The sequence below is a fragment of the Scleropages formosus genome, chromosome 12 (genome assembly GCF_900964775.1).
Source record: "Scleropages formosus chromosome 12, fSclFor1.1, whole genome shotgun sequence".
In the NCBI taxonomy this organism is placed as follows: Eukaryota; Metazoa; Chordata; class Actinopteri; order Osteoglossiformes; family Osteoglossidae; genus Scleropages; species Scleropages formosus.
In genome coordinates, this window is record NC_041817.1 from 27,580,680 (window position 1) to 27,598,629 (window position 17,950).

Consider the following 17,950-nt stretch of genomic DNA (forward strand, 5'->3'; position numbering starts at 1 on the left):
GGATCCCGTCTCTATGCTGTCATGACTCGGTTCAGCTTGTTTCTTTGTTAATTAAACATAAAGAGCCCTTCCGGCAGCAGTGTCAGGGAACCGATGGGTTTGCTTTCGGCCGAAATCCGCCGATCCCCCGGCTCTTCTGCAAGGCCAGCAGGAAAGCGTGGGCAATAAGCCGGTTTCAAGGATGCACTGAGCACCTCTGTTTAGATAGAGGATGTCTTTTATTGCGAAAATCCAACACTCAGCGTTCGTCTCCCGGTCAGAACATCCCCGGCGAGGGCCCGGTTTGCCGAGCGGGTCGCTGGCTCCCAGTGTCAATGTCAGAGGCCTGTCTTCTATTAAAAGCCTCTTTACTGCTTATCGCTGAGTGCTTCTGACCTCTGGAACAGAGCTGCAAAGAGTCTGACGCTCCATGTATCTGAAAGAAAAGTTTTTGTTGCTATAACATTTATTTTGAGAACTCAGCAATAAGATAGAGTAACTCCTTACTGGACAAATACATTCACACATGAAAGGAATTTTACACAGATACTACTCAGTCAGAGAGTACAGTAAATAGCAGAAAAATAAATGAACGAACAAACAAATGAGCCTCTGTTAATCTCAGAGGGGAAGCCACATACTGTACACAGCAATAAATCCCAGCAGCATACAATATCTCCAGCATACACATATATGTATTGCAGTGGTACGTACTGTACATGCCGAGAGTGACAAGTGCTTAATAGAGTTGGAAGAAAAGAAAAGAAAAGGAAAGAAAATTGTATAGATACTATACACATAGGGCAGTTATTTACAGGTGTTTATTGGCGTCTAACACTACTTTCTCTGGTCTGCTTTTTGCATTGCTTTTGGTTTGTTTGTTTTTTTTTTTTTTAATTCTTACAATTACGTTGAATCGTTTTAAAAATTAATATCTAAGTGAACCCAAAGTGCAATTTTGGTGACAAGCACATATTTTTAAAGGCTATTTACTGTAATCCCCATCTGTAACCTGCAATTCCCAGAAAACGACATTTAAATCTCAGTTCTGCTGTCAGACTTAAAAGAGAATTTAGGTAAGACGCTATAAGCTGCTTTGTGTATGTACGAGCAGGCTGCCACTGTCAGTGCCACCGCGACAGCCTGCCACATGTTAGATTGAGTCATTTTCTTAACTAAAAGCGTGTCCTTATCTCGCCAGGGTGCCCTCCGTCCTCCGGCAGCCCGGGCTGCAGGAACCCGACTTCGGCCTTCCAGGGCTGCCTGCGCCTGCTCTCCATCAACAACCAGCCAGTGGATTTGTTCCAGGTGCAGCAAGGCCTGCTGGGTAATTACAGCGACCTCCAGTTTGACATCTGTGGCATCCGAGACAGGTACGCGCACCCCTGGGGGGCTTTTTCAGTGGGTGTGACACATGATGTCCATTGTTGCTCTTTGAGAAGCCACTTTTACCTCATATGAGCCAAGAGATTATGATTCCAGTTCTAGCAAATATGAACATCAGTTGTGCTGGAATTTTACATTCTCTTCTTATGTGGCAGATGCTTTCCTCCAAAGTGAAGTACAACTGATAGCAAACAAAAGAGCATCAACAACAGACAGAGAGCTTTAGACATAGGATTATTGATGCACAGCTTGTGCGTCTGACACCGTGTTGCTGGTCCACATCCCTCCAGAAGCTCCTATAGAAGTGACATTCAAATATCAAGTACATAGATAACAGGAGCAGATGGTGTTGAATCATTTATGGAGCTGTTAAGAGATCAGGAGAGAAGTGGTTCTCAAAGAGATGGTTCGAGACCTTTCTTCAATGTGGGAGGGATTCAGCAGCTCTGAGGGACACAGGGAGTTTCTTCCACCAAATCAGGGAGAAAACCTAGGTCACTGATGGGCTTTCGATTTTTAACCCTCCGTAAGCAGGACAAACAAGTGGCACACTTTTCCTGTAGAACTGCAGGAACTCTGAAGGTGCGTGTAAAAATGGGCCTATCTATAAATACATCAATGTTTACCATTTCAGCCCTTGTTTTGTTGTCTAATCTCCGGTTCTAAAACTGTCAGATAAAAACTCCTCTCGGTTCATAGAATATTTTTGTAGATGGTGTTATGTGCTTCGCAGTGTGTGTGTGGTGGGTGTGTGAAGGGGTTGAAAAGTACTTAGATCCAAAACGAATGCAGTCAAATTTGTCCAGAATGTAAGGCAGGGTAGTCAGGGGGCAACTGTGAATTTCTATCTGTTAACTGTGAAAAGTCAAGGATGTTAGAACACATTTCATGCCTATAAAAAATAATCACATACTGTATGGGTTTATTTATTTATTTATTTTTGTCTTTAGATGACCTGAATGAATTCTTGGTTAAATTCATCATGGTCCCATGCTGTAACACATTAAGAGCTGAAAAACTCCAAGGGAGGGGGGTGAACAGTTTTTTTACTCATTGCATTTCTGACACGGCCTATTTAGGATGGGTCTCAACACTGTTTTTGGGATGTCTGAAATATGATATCAAAGAGCTTAAATCTGTCAAGGATTGTGTTTTATTCATGAAAAAGTTTGGAATTTAGTTTGTGATTCTGCTCAAGTTGCTTTTTATTTGCAATTACCTGCAAGCAAAAACGTGAGCGTTCTGGTGGTGCGGAGACAAAAAGCAAAAGAAAGCATGTAGGAATTAAAGTGAAAATAGAGTATTGTACTGTCTACTATTACTATTATTATTACTATCTCTTATTAATGTTATTTTAACATTAATAATGTATGCAACTAGAGAAAAAGAAATATAAGAAAACCGTCTTTTACAATGTGGCATTCATGATTGTTAATCCTTCATATATCCTTATGATTTACCTAATACAGTATAAGGAGATTTGTGATTTACGATAAAGTGGACTCATGACGCGATCATCGAAAAGGAACCCCCTCATAGGTTGAGGACCACCTGTATACAACATTTTCATCTTGATAGAGAGCCAGGGAGACCCTTAGAATCGTAAGAACTGCTCTCCGACACGTCGATTTTGAGGTAACCTAGTAACCAAACTTCCAACCATCAACGGTTGGCGCCCTGAATAAATTAGTTTTCTTCTGCAGCTGAAATTCCTGAAGAAACAAAAAGTTTGAAGGTATTAAGTGCCAATAAAGCAAAATAATGAAGAAAACAGGAGCTATAAAGCCAGTCGTACTTGTTCATCTCAACACAGTTTTTGGTTGCGAAAACACCCTCCTCGGCCACCACCACCGCAGTGCCGCTCAAAGGCACGGTCCCCAGCATGTGTGTCTGATGAGGGGCCGTAGGAAGCACTCGGAGATGCCGAACTGATGCCAACATCCTGACTATACATGTTTGGAAGATCCATTGGCGTGATTAAAACTCATCTAATGCTCCAAATGTTGTGAAGATCTGTTGTGACGGAAGCTGGTTTGGATCTTCAGCTTTCTCCTACTAATTATGAGCAAACATTTGTGTTGGGTTTTTGATGCCAGGTTTCACACTGCGCTTTATATACAGCAGCATTTCCACTCGTAAACTTTGCACGTTGGACAAGGTATGTAGTTTGACTTGAAAAATACAGAAATGTTGCTGCAGGCTGGTGGTGAGGCTGGGTTTCACTCTACCGTTGCCCAGTTAGGAGTCTGGTAACACGGTTCCATCAGGACGTGCTCAGAATGGGGAAAACGGAATAAAAATGAACAGAAGGAGAGTTTATGAAGCAGAGTGCCTCCCCAGTAGCCCCCGCTCCTGCCCAACCCATCCACCTCCTGCAAATCTGGCTGGGGGGATGTTCACCATGCCTTCCAGAGTGCCGAGCGCGTTATGCTAATCACAGCTGTATAATGGAATTAACAGTGCCGGTTGTCAATCTAATCCTCAAATCTGGCAATGGAAGGCTGGTGGTGGTGGTGGTGGTGGGGGTGGAGGGGAGGTGGAGTGGATTAAGGCTGGTATCCTCACAGTCAAGATATTCGGCACTAAGGAATGGAAAGGATTCATCTCGTGCTTCTGGACCAAAGGGTCAAGGAAAAGTATGGCTTCAAACAGCTGTCCTGTCCCACTCTGGACCCCTACTGATGGTGATCTTCTGTAGACACGGCCATGGGCAGCTCTAAATCATTCATGACCAGCTGCCGTCACCCTGGTTCCAGATGGTTTTCGGCCATGCGGACCCTGACCGGCTTGGGAAAGGTCCAGAAAGCACAGCTGGGAGACCCCCGTCGCTCTAATGAGAAGGTCTGACTGTTGGACGTCTGTTGGATTGTGATGAATATTAAAGTGGAGATGGACCCTACGCTCTACTGAGCATATTTTGAGCTTGACTTTGCAGACCTGTAATTTTATTCTGCCGTTCATGCAGTATTAATTTTAATAGTACTTCAATATGGAGTGTCACCTGTCCAAAAGGGAAGGTGAAGGGCAACATCTGCTTTTGAGATCGAAGCATAGTCTGAGCTCTTGGTCTCACCAGCCATGCGAGGAATGTCCTCTAGGAGCTGAAGAAGCATCGCAATGCACTGTCTAGCTTCTCTTGCAAACGTACAAGGACACACACAGTTTACCAATTATTTATTTTTCAACATATATCATTGACTTACCTAGTTCACAAAATCTGTGTCTGTAGATGAGCGATCACGCATGGATTTACCTGTCAAGCACCTTGATTCTGCTCACTTCCACAGTGTTTACAGGTCATGTCTGTTGTCCCTGAGTAACTGCCATCCACAGCAAGGTGAGGAAGGTTGCAAATGTTTCTGGAATGAATGAATCAAGAATTAGAATTTATTAGGAGAAATATTTTTATTTTGCCACTATTAGTGTAGCTTCATATTATTGAAAACATTTCAAACAAAAGCACTTAACAGTACATCATAACAATACAGGACATTTGTATAGAATCTAACCAGATAATAAATCAAAGGACATCAGAGTTATTAGCCTCTTATTGGTTGTACCTGGGTGGCAGAATAAAGTGTGTTATGAACAGAAGTGGGGCCCCAAATTTGTTTGAAAACCGAACCCTTGCAGAGACAACACTGTGGCACAAAACAGCGTCTTCATGTCTACATGGTTTTATTATATCTGGAGAAACATTATTTTTGATGGACAAGGACCACCCTGCTTCTAAGTCAAGCAGAACAAAATGAAATCATTAAAGGCCTTTCCTCCAGGTCCAGCATGCTTTGATATGATAATGAAATATCCTTTGAGAACACAACCGTCATAAATGTGGCCTTTGTAAATAAATAAAAAAAAAATAAATTTAAAAAGCTGAAAAAAGCACAAAGCAGTTATCGAAACAAAGACATGCTGTAGACGGTTTTATTGCTTTTATTCCCTGTGCGTGTTGAGTTCTCCTCCACAACACCATTAAAAGTTCATTATCCAGTTTGCACTAAATGCACAATTTGGGGGCCGCCTACTGTAATTTTATGGTCCGCAAGAGCACTTCTCCATGCCTGAGCAAAAATAGCCCGGCGATAATTAAACCATTGTCTGAAACATTATGTGTAGTGCAGACGGGACAGCGGCACGATTAATGGCGCAGCGGCGCTGCGTGTTGCGAGACCTCTGAGGTTTGCTTCGCCCAGGAAATATGGTGAAATAATATATGCGCGCTTAAAAGCGGGGGGTAATTGTGAAATTTAAGAACGGCTGAGGAAGGCAATATTCATTAAGTGTCTGAGAAAGCGCCGTGTAAAGTGTCCGTTATTTGCGAGGCGTTCAGACCTCCTTCGGCGTGACGAGTCGCATTACCAGGTGATGTTCCGTGTGTTCGGGTGCCGTGACTAGGCCCGGCGGGAGCCGGTTTCCTCCCCGCCTTCCCGATAGAGCACCCCCCCCGGCATCCTGGTGTTTACAGAGGAGCCGGGGGAGTCGTGCCGAAACTGGGCCCGTCCGTTCGGCGTTATCCTTCAGCCGCGCACGCTGTATCGCGGCGCAGAGGTACCTGCGAATACACGATACATCTGTGAGGCGCGTTTTCTTCTGTGTTCAGCATCCACTCGGCAGCTTGCGGCTCTTTAAAATAAAAAAAAAAAGTCAATCTGAAAAGGTAAACAGGCACCAGAGCCACACAGGAACCGAAACGTACGTTCTGTAAATAACGCAAACCGTTGTCGCTTGTTTTCCGTACCCAGCTGTTGACAGTGATGAGTGTTTTTTCGGAACCTGAGATGCTGATGATGACGATGTTTCCTCCGAACTCTTTCTTAGGCCTCTTCAAACAGAGGGGATTGCAAAGTTGTGTCACTGATCTAAAACTAAATCAGTTCTTGTAATCAAGCAAACAGGCAGAATTGCAGTACAGAATGTGAAAAAAAAATAAATATGAAAGTAATATATTGATGTATCACAATATCTACTTTCAGTTTATCATGCGTACTTCATTTTTGGAAAATGTTTAATATTTTGGTTAAAGAGCAACACATTTTTATTATTTTACTATCCCCCCCCAAAAAAAAAAAACATAAGCAGGAACCAAAGCATACAGTATGCTTTGATTTGGATAAAAGAATCTCGAATATGTTTACATGTAAATGAAACACACTAGTGAACTCATTTAGCTCAGTTAAATATTAGATAAACATTTTGAAAGTGGACCTGAGCAGCTGTTAAAATTAATAAAAATCAACAACACGCTACATGCCAAGGGATGATGGGACCCCCCCCAGCACTGTGATGCCATTGGTCGCTGTCACTGGCCATCATGGTCGGGATCACCAGACATCAACAAGATCTTTGGGTTTCAGTGTTATTCATTTTAATTTGTTCTCATAGCAACGGGGCCTTATTCTGGGGAACAATCGCAAAGTCGCCAAAATTTAGAGAGTAGCTACAACTGCAGTAGAATTGCAAGTGGTAAAAATTGCTCGATAAGTCATTCGGCGCGGGTCCGCAAGCTCGATATTAACGTTCACTTATGTGCGGTGTTTACTGGGCGTCTTCCTTCTTTCCAGCTGAACCCCCCAACCCTTACTTATTATCATGTCTTCCCTCCTTGGGTAAAGGTCACGGGGGTCGCGCCCCACGGCTCTGATTCCGCAGCCAGACTTCCTGTAGTGAGTAAACAGGGTAATCCTTGCGGGCCCGCGCTCCTCTTTAAGATGTTGGGCAGCTCAGCAGCGCTCATCCCCCCTCCGCGAGCCTCCTGCCGCTCCGTCGGATCGGCCCATTATTATTCCACCTCACTTCTCATCGCTCAATAGCTGGCGTGGACGCCGCACTTCAGCACCACTTACCGGGAGCGCTGTGTTTGTTTACCCTTTGTTTACCCTTACTCTTGGTGCTGCAAGAAGTGATGCACAAGCAGATTTTGTGTTGCTCTTCTGCCAGTTCAATCAGGAGCTGATGCAACGTTTTCCATTTTTTATATTTGCATTCATTCGTTTATCTGACGCTTCTCTCCAAAGCGACCTACAGCCTTAAGCTACTTATAACTATTTATGCAGTTGGGTATCAGTTCGAGGTAAGTATCTTCCTCAGGGGGGACTACAGCAGGAGCAGGACTCGAGCCTGTGCCCCTAAGGGAGCAGCTCTAACCACTACACCCCCTTTCTGCCCCTACTTGACTAGTTAGTTTATTTTTTTGCCTGTGTTTATTGAGGATCAGGACAGGTTTAGTCTCAGGTGAGGAATCTGGCTGGTTTAAGCAGGTCCAAATGCAGCTCATCTCTTGGCGTCACTTTGGGTCAAAAATGCATCCTACCTGAATGTGCAGCGGGTACCTAGAAGCACAGAGAGAAAGGAAGATGCCCTCAGGCCCTTGTAATCTTCACGGGACTACAAGCTCCTTCGCTGACCTGTGGATTGAAGGGCTTTGCGACAGATTGTTCTGTAGGACTCTTTTGTCATTGCAGCCGTTGTCCCTCTCTGCTCAAGACATCCTGACAAACTGACATCTCTTAAGCGAAACTTTGCTCTGCTGTCGACTGTGTTGTATCTTGGAACGTGTTCAAGATTGCTGTGCTCCTCTACCCCCTTCCATTCAGTGGTCCCACTTACAACGGGTCCAAAATTCAAAGTCTTCAGCTTCTTTGGTTCAACCCTAATGTGGTGGATTGAACTCTGCAAGCTCCTCAGAGCTGCTGAATCCCTCACACATTCAATAAGGCTGTCAAACCCATTTCCTTCAGAGCCACTTCTCTCCTGATCTCCTGGCAGCTCCATAAATCAGTCCAACACCATCTGCTATGATTATCTGTGTATTTGCTATTTGGATGTCACTGAGCTACTGGAGGGATATGAACCAGCAACATGTTGGTATCAGACACAGAAGCTGTGTGTCCACAATCCCGTGTCTGTATCTAATTCTCTTCATCTGCTCTTGACTCTGAGCTGTACAACACTTTGCAGAAACATGGGCGATAAAGGAATAAATGTCGATGTAAACTGCTGCCGTCGTTCAGTTGAATGTGAAGTTTTATCAGAAGCTCCTTGATGGCTTGTGATGTGTGATTCCTGGAAGAACATCTCTGCCCAGGTGTCTGCCCAACTTCTGTGAGCACGGAGGGCGGTGTGTCCAGTCCTGGAGCACCTTCCACTGCGACTGCTCCGGAACGGGATATAGCGGACCAACCTGTCACAACTGTGAGTCACAGTGAGAATCCCGTGTCCAGCTCCAAACCCCCGCCCCACACACCCACCGAACAGGACGCAGCGCGTCCACCTCATTCTCCCCATCTTGATGCCGTTGACATATCACGCTGTGTCTGCTCGTCCTGTCCGTTCCAAGCCAAGTCCCACCACCCCTGCTGGAAGCCTAGGGGTGAGCGCTGCTACCTTTGGATTGAAAGGGTCTGGGTTCAAATCCCACTTTAAGCTTTGTGCCCTTGAGCCCTAACTTGCCCTAGTAAAACTACCCAGCTGTATAAATAATTGCAGGTAGATTAGCGTTGTCACTTACATTTTCTTCATGTATATTTTGAAAATTCTTTCTTGTTGTGAAGCAGGCATGACATGCATTTACACTGCAGGCACACAGGGGGCAGTAAAGAGCACCCAAACTGAACAGGAAAGCGAGACCAATTTCATGTAAATCGTGCCTGCAGTGCTCCACGGTTGAATTGAATTTTGTAGAGACAATGCATTTTCATTTTTGGTTTTGTTTAATTTTAATGTAGCTACTAAAAAGTCATCAAAATATCAAAATAAAAAGTAAAATTAAAAAAAATTAAAAACTGTTTCAAAACATTTTCATTTATCATTGCTATACCTAAGATTTTAACAGAACCTAAATTATAACTAAATCAAGGGACTTTTGTGTTATTAAGTTTTTAGGAATGTATTTAATTTTACTTCCAGTCCCAGTTGTGTCTGTACGAGGAGCCGGTGTATGATCGCGTCTGTCTTGACATGCTGTCATTTGCAAAACAGTGCAAGTGAAGGATTTACAGCCCAGCAGAAAAATCTTTTTTTTTTTTAATTTTTTTTATTTACACAATAAATTAAGCGATTCCAGCGGTAAAGTGTTAGATCTTAGCGAATCTTTGTTTTCACAGACCTTTCCACCTGTTTACCTTCTCTGCAGGGAATAATTATTCTGCTTATATAAAAACTTGCACATAAGGAGCTCGCATATGCACGGGCCTAAAAATACCACCACCTCGCCGTCGAGCTGTTATCTAGCTCGGAAATGAAGCGCAGCGGATCCCTCAGAAAGCGGCACTCCAAGAATGACTTCACCTGAAGAGGGTGATGTTCTTATCAAGGATGTGCTGCAAAAAGGCTGCCTCTAATTGCCCGCCATTGTTTATTACAGAACACCTAATCAGCGTGAATGCAATCATTTTCTCTTCACGTAAACATAATTATGAGGGTTTGTATGCAGTGCGAAGTCAGTTTCACCCCAAAATGTTTCTAATTAAAGGTTCGGTGCTGGGTGCGAGTGTGCGTGTCGGTGTGTGTGATTTCATAAGGACCGGAGTCAGTTCTCCATTTACCATCTCTTTTCTGCTAATGTGAGGGTGCGGGTTGTGGTTTGGACGTCTAGGGACGTCTGCGTGCTGCTTATGTTGACAAGCCGTACTCACACTGCAACATACTTCTCGACACCGACACCCTTCCCGAGACGCCTGACGCGAAACCTCGCCTCTCTCTTCCTCAGCCATTTACGAGCCATCCTGCGAGGCCTACCGACAGGCCGGGAGCTCCTCGGGGTTCTTCTCCATCGACCCCGACGGGAGCGGCCCTCTCAAGCCCACGCTGGTCTACTGCAACATGACAGGTGGGCCTCCCTGCGCCTTGTTGGAAGCCTCAGCTGACCTCTGACCTCTGACCTCTGCGTATTCATCTCTAGAGACAAGCTGCTCTCTTTTTATGACAACGAAGATTAACTCGCATTGTAAAAATCCTCATTTACTGATGCCATTAATCTTATTGTAATATTCCGAATATCTTTTTATGTTGTGGAAGATTTGGATTTATGTAATCTTTGTCATTTTTTCTCTATTTTTTGGGTACAAAATTATTTTATCTTTAAAATTCCGATGATCATTTTCAATGTGTCCTTATAAGGCATTAGACCTCAAGTTCGTACAGTTAATTCTTGTGTGACGAGGCTAATGGGGGAGTTGGTCTTAGGGTTAGGGTTAGGTAATGCTATTGGCCAGTCACTCAAATTGATTGTTTTTTTTTTTTTTTAAATTTTCCCAATCATTTTGCTACATGAGGGGGTGTGGTGACACAGCGGGTTTGACCGGGGCCTGCTATCCAGTGGATATGGGGCTCGAGTCCCGCTTGGGGTGCCCTGTGACGGACTGGCGTCCTGTCCTGGGTGTGTCCCCTCCCCCTCCAGCACCCTCTCTTGCCGGGTTAGGCTCCGGTTTGCTGCGACACTGCTTGGGATAAGTGGTTTCGGACAGCGTGCGTGTGTGATTGTGATACATTTTTCCAATCATAATCTTAGGTTAGGGTTAGGGTTAATGTTAGGCATGCCTCTGTGACTCTTCTTTAAAAAATGTGGATTTCCAGTACAATATTTTTTCTTAATACTGAACAGTCAATGCAAGTAAATCACTTAAAATACTAAGATGAATTTTTTTTTTTTTTTAGAATTTTTGTTTCACTTTTGGGGGGTGCGGTGGCGCAGTGGGTTGGACCGCAGTCCTGCTCTCCGGTGGGTCTGGGGTTCGAGTCCCGCTTGGGGTGCCTTGCGACGGACTGGCGTCCCGTCCTGGGTGTGTCCCCTGCCCCTCCGGCCTTACGCCCTGTGTTACCGGGTAGGCTCCGGTTCCCCCGTGACCCTGTATGGGACAAGCGGTTCTGAAAATGTGTGTGTGTGTGTTTCACTTTTCTTTTTTGGAAGATTCTTGAAAATATATCCATGAAAATAATATTGCTGTGCATTAGACTTTGCAGTCGTTCCAGTCGCCCGAGGCTGGGTCAGATGCAGATGAACCGTATGTTTGTTGTTTACACAAAGCCACCTGTGTTTCCTTTGTGCGAAAACTGACACTGTTTCCCATAACTGACATGTCAAAGTACTTTTTCATCCATTCACCCATCCAGACCGCTTTGCTCGTCTACTTCTGCCCGCTTGGTGGTCCCGCGCACGAGAGGTAAAGTGGAAAGGTTCTCAGTTCTGGCTCCGTTGTGGTGAAATGACCTTCCCCTGTCACTCAGAACTGCTGAAACTCTCTCTACATTCAAGAAGGGTCTGAAAACTCACCTTTTCCGGACTCACTTCGCCCATGATCTCTCGAGGCCATGTATGGTGTAAATGTTCGTGCACCATAACTTTATGATCGTCCCCAGATAAGCCTTTATTCAGCCACTACTCCTGTTTTGTATGTAAACGTTTGTGTACCTTTAAAAAAAAAAAAATTGTAGGAAGGTGATCAGGATTTGTCTAATCTGAGTTTTAAGCAGCTACTCGAGGTATGAACATCGGTGCATAAAGTGGAAAGAAAGAAACTAGATTTACTAAAGAATCACATGTCTGCAGCTATATCTCGTTCTCCTAATGTAATGCAACAATTGTATATTCTGAGATGTACGTCGCTTTGGAGAAAAGCATCTGCTAAATGAATATATGTAAATGTAAATGTAATTCGGCCTTTTACCTGCCTCACCTGGCCGGTGGGAGCCCGAGAGCCACTGCGGAGGGTCGCCTGTTGAAGAGACAGCCCCCCCTTCACATAGCGGAAGGCTGATAAGGCCTCGGACTCCGAGCCCACGGCCCACATAGCGTTCTGCTTCCTCCCAGAAAACCGGAACGTTCCACAGGCCTGAGAAAAACCTTCGGATTCCTGCATTTGTCGCCAACATTGGGGCACCGACGCCACTAACCGTATTACACGCCCGGGCGGACTTAATCCCGATTACGATCGTTGTTCTTGCAAATCCCGGCGCGTTTAGTCGCGGCCGACTCGCAGGCTGACCTCAATTAAACAGGCTGGGCGCCATGTAAATACCATCCAGCTTGGCAAACAGCGGCTCCGATAATCACACATCAGGATTTTCATTTGCTCGTCGTCAGTGCAAACACAGAAATAGTACATGTGCAATATCAGGAGTGTTTGGAGGACAAATCAAAAATAAGCGACTGCCTCGAAAAGCTGCTGTATTAACATTCCTTGTTTTCAGCATCGCATCTCTTACGTCATTCATTCGTGCAGCAGATGCTTTGAGCCAAAGCAACCTGGACAGGAATCCACCAAAACCATCGATGGATTTTGCTTCATCGGGCGTTGGAACCTGTGACTGGCAGTGATGCTGAACTCTGGGGCTCGACCCTAGAGCCTATAAACTGGGGGAGGGCGCAATTTTCTGCGATAACCGCCAAGGGATTTTGCGCGTCTCGTCTGCAGAGGACAAGGTGTGGACCGTGGTGTCGCACAACAGCACCGAGCCGGTCCACGTGAGGGGCTCCACGCTGCAGAGGCCGCACGTCATGCGGTTCAACTACAGCGCCTCGCCCGAGCAGCTGCGCGCCCTGGTGGCCACGTCGGAGCAGTGTCAGCAAGAAGTGGTGTACCGCTGCAGGAAGTCCCGCCTCTTCAACACCTGGGGTGAATGCGGCCGCCGTTCGTTTTTACCTTTATTCACGGCTTTATTGTCATTTCAACCGTATACAGCTGGTACAGTATACAGTGAAGTGAAACAAAGTTTATACAAAAAAACTGTATATTACAATATATTATCTTACAACGAAATATTACAATACAATAATAAATGCTGTGAAATGTAAACATATTTGCAAAAAACAAAAATTCAAAGCGAGTGAAATGGTGTTTAGTTGACTTTGGATGTGTGTGTGTGTGTGTGTGTGGGTGGTGGGTGGTGGGTGGTGGTGGGGTTGGGGGGGGGTGGTCAGTCACTTTTTGCAGCTTTTTTCCAATTTTGACCAAAAAAGTGAAGGAACAAGGACACTGGAGCACATTGGGTCACTTCTGAGACATTGAAATGATTAATTATCTTATTTGAAGCTTGAATTATTGTGATAAGATAATTATCCTTGCAACAAAGGCTGATTTACCGGAGAGATACCATTCCTAAATACATTTATGGAAAATCAAAGCAGCAGTTATTGAAAGCCAACTGCATGGTAAAAACCTTAATAAGGAAATTAAGAGCCAAAGTTTATTATGAAATGAGGATCACTGCTTAAATCCAGATTTAATGGAAATCAATGTGCACTTGTGCCTGTTAATGTTGCAGAGGCTCAAGCTCACTTACACAAACTCAATTCTCTTTCCATCGCTCCATTATTTAGTCTCATTTTCTGGAAATTACGTCATCGCTTCCAGCTGTCTCGCATTGCACTTTAGTTTTGCATCAAGCCATATTGCTGTGATGAAGGGGGAGCGGGGTTGCGGAATCCTTTTGAACGAACACTCTGGCTTTGACATGGAAATGAGAAGTTGGCATATGTTTATGAGGGTAAATTATCACCTTTCCGGCTGCCGGAGCCATTCCGTGCTCTGTATGGGGTCGCAGAGCAGAGCTCGGGGCATCTGAGCCGACCCGCCACCAACCATACGTTAGCGTATATCGTGCTGGGATTCGTGGACGTGCGTGGAGACATCAGCACTCGGTAACTGGCTTTACCGTCAGGGCTATGTGGTATAACTGTGTCATCAGAGGCCTGCAGCTCCATGTAGCACTGAATGAATGTAACAGCAAGTGGCGTGGTGGCCAGAGGAACTGCCTTCCGCTGGAGAATAAAGAGGGAGTGTGTGTGTTCCACTGATGTATGGATGAGTGACCCAATGTAGGTAGTTTATCTAGCAGTGTAAGTCACCGTGGTGAATAAGGTGTGTGGGCTCATAACACTACAAAGAATTTATTGGAAGTCGCTTTGGACAAAAGTGTCTGCTAAATAAATTAATAAATGGAAATGGAAACGTAATATTCCAGGTTCGAATCCCACCTCCTGCTGCAGTATCTTTGATCAAGGTACTTCACCTGAATTACTACAGTAAAAAATACCCTGCTGTACCAATGGGTAAATCAGCGAAAGTCACTTTGGAGAAGAGTGTCCAATAAATGAATGAACATAAACGTAAACTTTTGGCAGACGTTTAGCACGGAGCTGGAGACATGACTCGCTGACTGTGCACATGCTGCTCCGACCATCTGCAGCCTGGGGATTAGACACCAAAAGTAAAATCTGAACATTTCATCTCGGATAAGCCCGCCGCGCTGCATTTCAGGCCCTTCGTTTCGGCGCCAGTCACGCTCATCCCTCACGGCACTCAAAGCGCTGCTTGCTTTTAACTGCCTCACTCAGTGACTTTTACCTTACCTTTACCTTAATTCACTGGATGCATTTCTCCAAAGCAACTTATAGTAATCTGCCCATTTGTACAGCCGGACCATTTTTACTGTCTGCTTATAGTAAATACCAGACATTCACAATGATGACACCAATCTTTTCATTATACATTTAATTCGATGCATTCATCCAAGTTGATTTACAGTGTGAGGCTTGTACATTGAGCTACTTACACTGACTTGCCCATTTATACAGCAGGGGTTTTTTTACTGTGTTGCTCCAGAGTCAGGACCACAATCAAGGGCACTACAGAAAGCAGTGGGGTTTGAACCTGGGTCCTCCAAGTGGAAGAAAACCGCTCTAACCACTGCGCCATCCGCTGCTTGATGATGTTACATAAACTTCTGGGATTAAGTACTTAAAGTATGCCATAAATGTCAGGTGCATGCTGGGAAACAGGTCCTGCTCAGCAGGAACATGAGCATCATGATGGTTCTGAGTTTCCCTGCCTCAGGGAGGGGGTGTTATCCTGTTAAACCCGGGCTCAGCAGGGGGCGCTTCTGGGTGCTGCGTAGCTGTTGCTCGCCCACTCTCTGCGGTCGTTTCAAAAACCCTTCTAAAAACTGAAAGAAAAAGCAGAGCGGAGCTGCCAGCCCCTGGAGGACATTCGCATGCGGTGCTGCCTTGATGTGGGGTTTAAAGGAGCAACGGGGCGCTCCTTACCTCTGACCTTGTGCTGTGTTGCAGACTGGAGCCCGCTGTCGTGGTGGGTGGACTCGAGCGGCGAGAAACACACCTACTGGGGAGGCGTCCTGCCGGGGGTGCAGCAGTGTTCCTGCAGCCTGGACGAGAACTGCATCGACATGAACTATTTCTGCAACTGCGACGCGGACCGGGAGTCATGGTAACCGCTGGATGCTGCCGTAGCTCGCGTACCGCAGTGTAGCTCCTATCCGGCCGTCCACAGTAACCGCTCACACAGGCAGGGTTCTGTAAACTGTAATCTGTCCCCACAGTGCACTGGGTGTGTCCCGCATGCTGTGTACACAGGAATCCAGTCTGTCGCAGGACATTCGCACACAGACACACATGAAAACACATTTGCATACTTTGCCACACAGTAAGGATCATGTAAGGGCAGTAAAAGGAAGACCAAGGATTGGGATTAGGATTAGGATTAGGATTAGGATTAGGATTAGGACTGGGACTGGGACTGGGACTGGGACTGGGATTAGGACTAGGATTGGGATTTTGGGATCAAACCAATGCACATAAGAGAATACATGGAATATATCCTGTGAGCACACAACCATTTCAGAATTTCAATCCGGAACCCCGAAGCAACCGTGCCATCGCATCCTCGTATTGTATGTTTACCTTTACGTTTGCATCTATTTATTTAACAGACACTTTTCTCCAAAGCGACGCACGTCTCAGAGGAAGAAATACAATGAAAGCACAATGTTTCTTCTTTCATCTTTGAAAAATGAGCCCTGTTATTTAAGTGGGAAATGTAAACAACTTAATGTTCGTCTGCTTTATTATGTTTACTTGCCAGCGTTCCCCCAAGCGGAAGCTTCCTGCGGGGAGTGTAATTTCCCCTCCGCCGAAAGCAGATTTTCGAGCTCGCGGCTGTAGCCTCGGGGCACGGCCTGGGGCAACCCGTGGGGCTTTCTCCATTAGCGCTGCGGTGCAGGAGAGCGGCGGAGCAAACACACAGGGGTCCTCGGAAGTTCCTGTCAAGTGAACAGGAGGGTGACTGCAGAGTCGGGAGGACGGGGCCTGGATCCCGGGGCCCGGGGCCCCTCATCCATCAATCTTCTAATCACAGCGTCTGTCCGCAGGGCCAACGACACCGGCGTCCTCTCCTACAAAGACCACTTGCCAGTGAGAGAAATCACTATCGGCGACACGAACCGAACGGGCTCAGAAGCCATCTACAGAATTGGGCCTCTGCATTGCTACGGTGACAGTAGGTGGTTTATTTATTTGTTTATTTTCCTTCACCACAAATCAATACAAAGCCTTTTCAGTATTTATTTTTACATTGCAATTTCTTTTAATCTAGAGTTTATAGTTAAATGCATCACCAATGCTAAGAAGCACCAGACACAACCTGTAAACACTGTGGAAGTGAGTTGAATTAAGATGCTCCCACAGTCCTGTTGTATCTGCGTGCTCTTTACTTCCATCTATCAACTCAGGCAGTAAACAAAGGTTGTGTTTTCTCCCCTACAGACAGAAATATTTGGAATTATAAAAGTGGTGAAAATCAGTTAATAATAAATAAACTGGAAATATGTTTGTATCTTCAAAAATCTTTACCTCAACAGTTTGCAACACACACGGTATATACACTGCATGTACAGCACTGTGCACTAATTTAAATATACACTGGTTTTCAAATTGTTCCAGGATTCCTTTGGAATGCTGCATCCTTCTATCAGGAGTCCTCCTACCTACATTTCCCCACCTTCCAGGCAGAGCTCAGCGCTGACATCTCCTTCTACTTTAAGACCACCGCACCGTCGGGGGTCTTCCTGGAGAACATGGGTGTCAAAGATTTTTTTCGCATGGAGCTCAGCTGTGAGTCTATGGCTTTTCCACACTCATGCATACACAGAAACACACACAGTTGGCAGATTCTCCACCAGCACAGGCAAAATTTGCACCTCCTGAGATTATTATTATTATTATTATTATTATTATTATTATTATTATTATTATTATGTGTTGCCTGTTGTTTGTAGTTTTTGTTGTTTAACCAATGCAGCCCTTACAAGGCTGCAAGAACTTGGAAATAAATATCAAACAATTCAACACATATTTCAAATTGGAGTTATTACAGAGAGATGCACAGTGGGGTTTTTAAACAATGCAGTTGCCAATGAAATATAAATGCAGCGAGGAACAAGAGTGACCTCGCATTAACGTGCTGGACGAGACCTTCGTTGACCCACCGCCTCCTCCCCAGCCCCATCCACAGTGGCCTTCACCTTCGACGTGGGCAACGGGCCGGTGGTCCTGGCGGCTAAGTCCCACGTGCCCCTGAACGACAAGCAGTGGCACTATGTGCGGGCGGAGCGCCACGTGAAGGGGGCCTCTCTGCAGGTGGACCAGCTGCCGCTGCGTTACGCCGAAGCCCCCGCCGACGGACACCTGCGTCTGCAGCTCAGCAGCCAGCTGTTCGTAGGTAGGGCCCAGGCGGTGGGGCTCCCTCTGTAACTCGCCTCTCCTCCATCTGCTTCCTCTCTTTAAGTGCGT

At 45.5% G+C, this 17,950-nt stretch overlaps 1 protein-coding gene across 1 annotated transcript in view; it reads left to right on the forward strand.

The window, feature by feature from the left end:
* cntnap5b (contactin associated protein family member 5b) overlaps positions 1 to 17,950 on the forward strand; it is a 69,512-nt gene that overhangs the window by 38,976 nt on the left and 12,586 nt on the right. The window contains exons 11-18 of the mRNA XM_029256923.1: positions 1,181 to 1,352; positions 8,453 to 8,559; positions 10,076 to 10,195; positions 12,780 to 12,980; positions 15,434 to 15,590; positions 16,531 to 16,658; positions 17,102 to 17,272; positions 17,661 to 17,879. Coding sequence (XP_029112756.1) covers positions 1,181 to 1,352; positions 8,453 to 8,559; positions 10,076 to 10,195; positions 12,780 to 12,980; positions 15,434 to 15,590; positions 16,531 to 16,658; positions 17,102 to 17,272; positions 17,661 to 17,879 — 1,275 coding nt within the window. The remainder of the gene's footprint in view (positions 1 to 1,180; positions 1,353 to 8,452; positions 8,560 to 10,075; positions 10,196 to 12,779; positions 12,981 to 15,433; positions 15,591 to 16,530; positions 16,659 to 17,101; positions 17,273 to 17,660; positions 17,880 to 17,950) is intronic.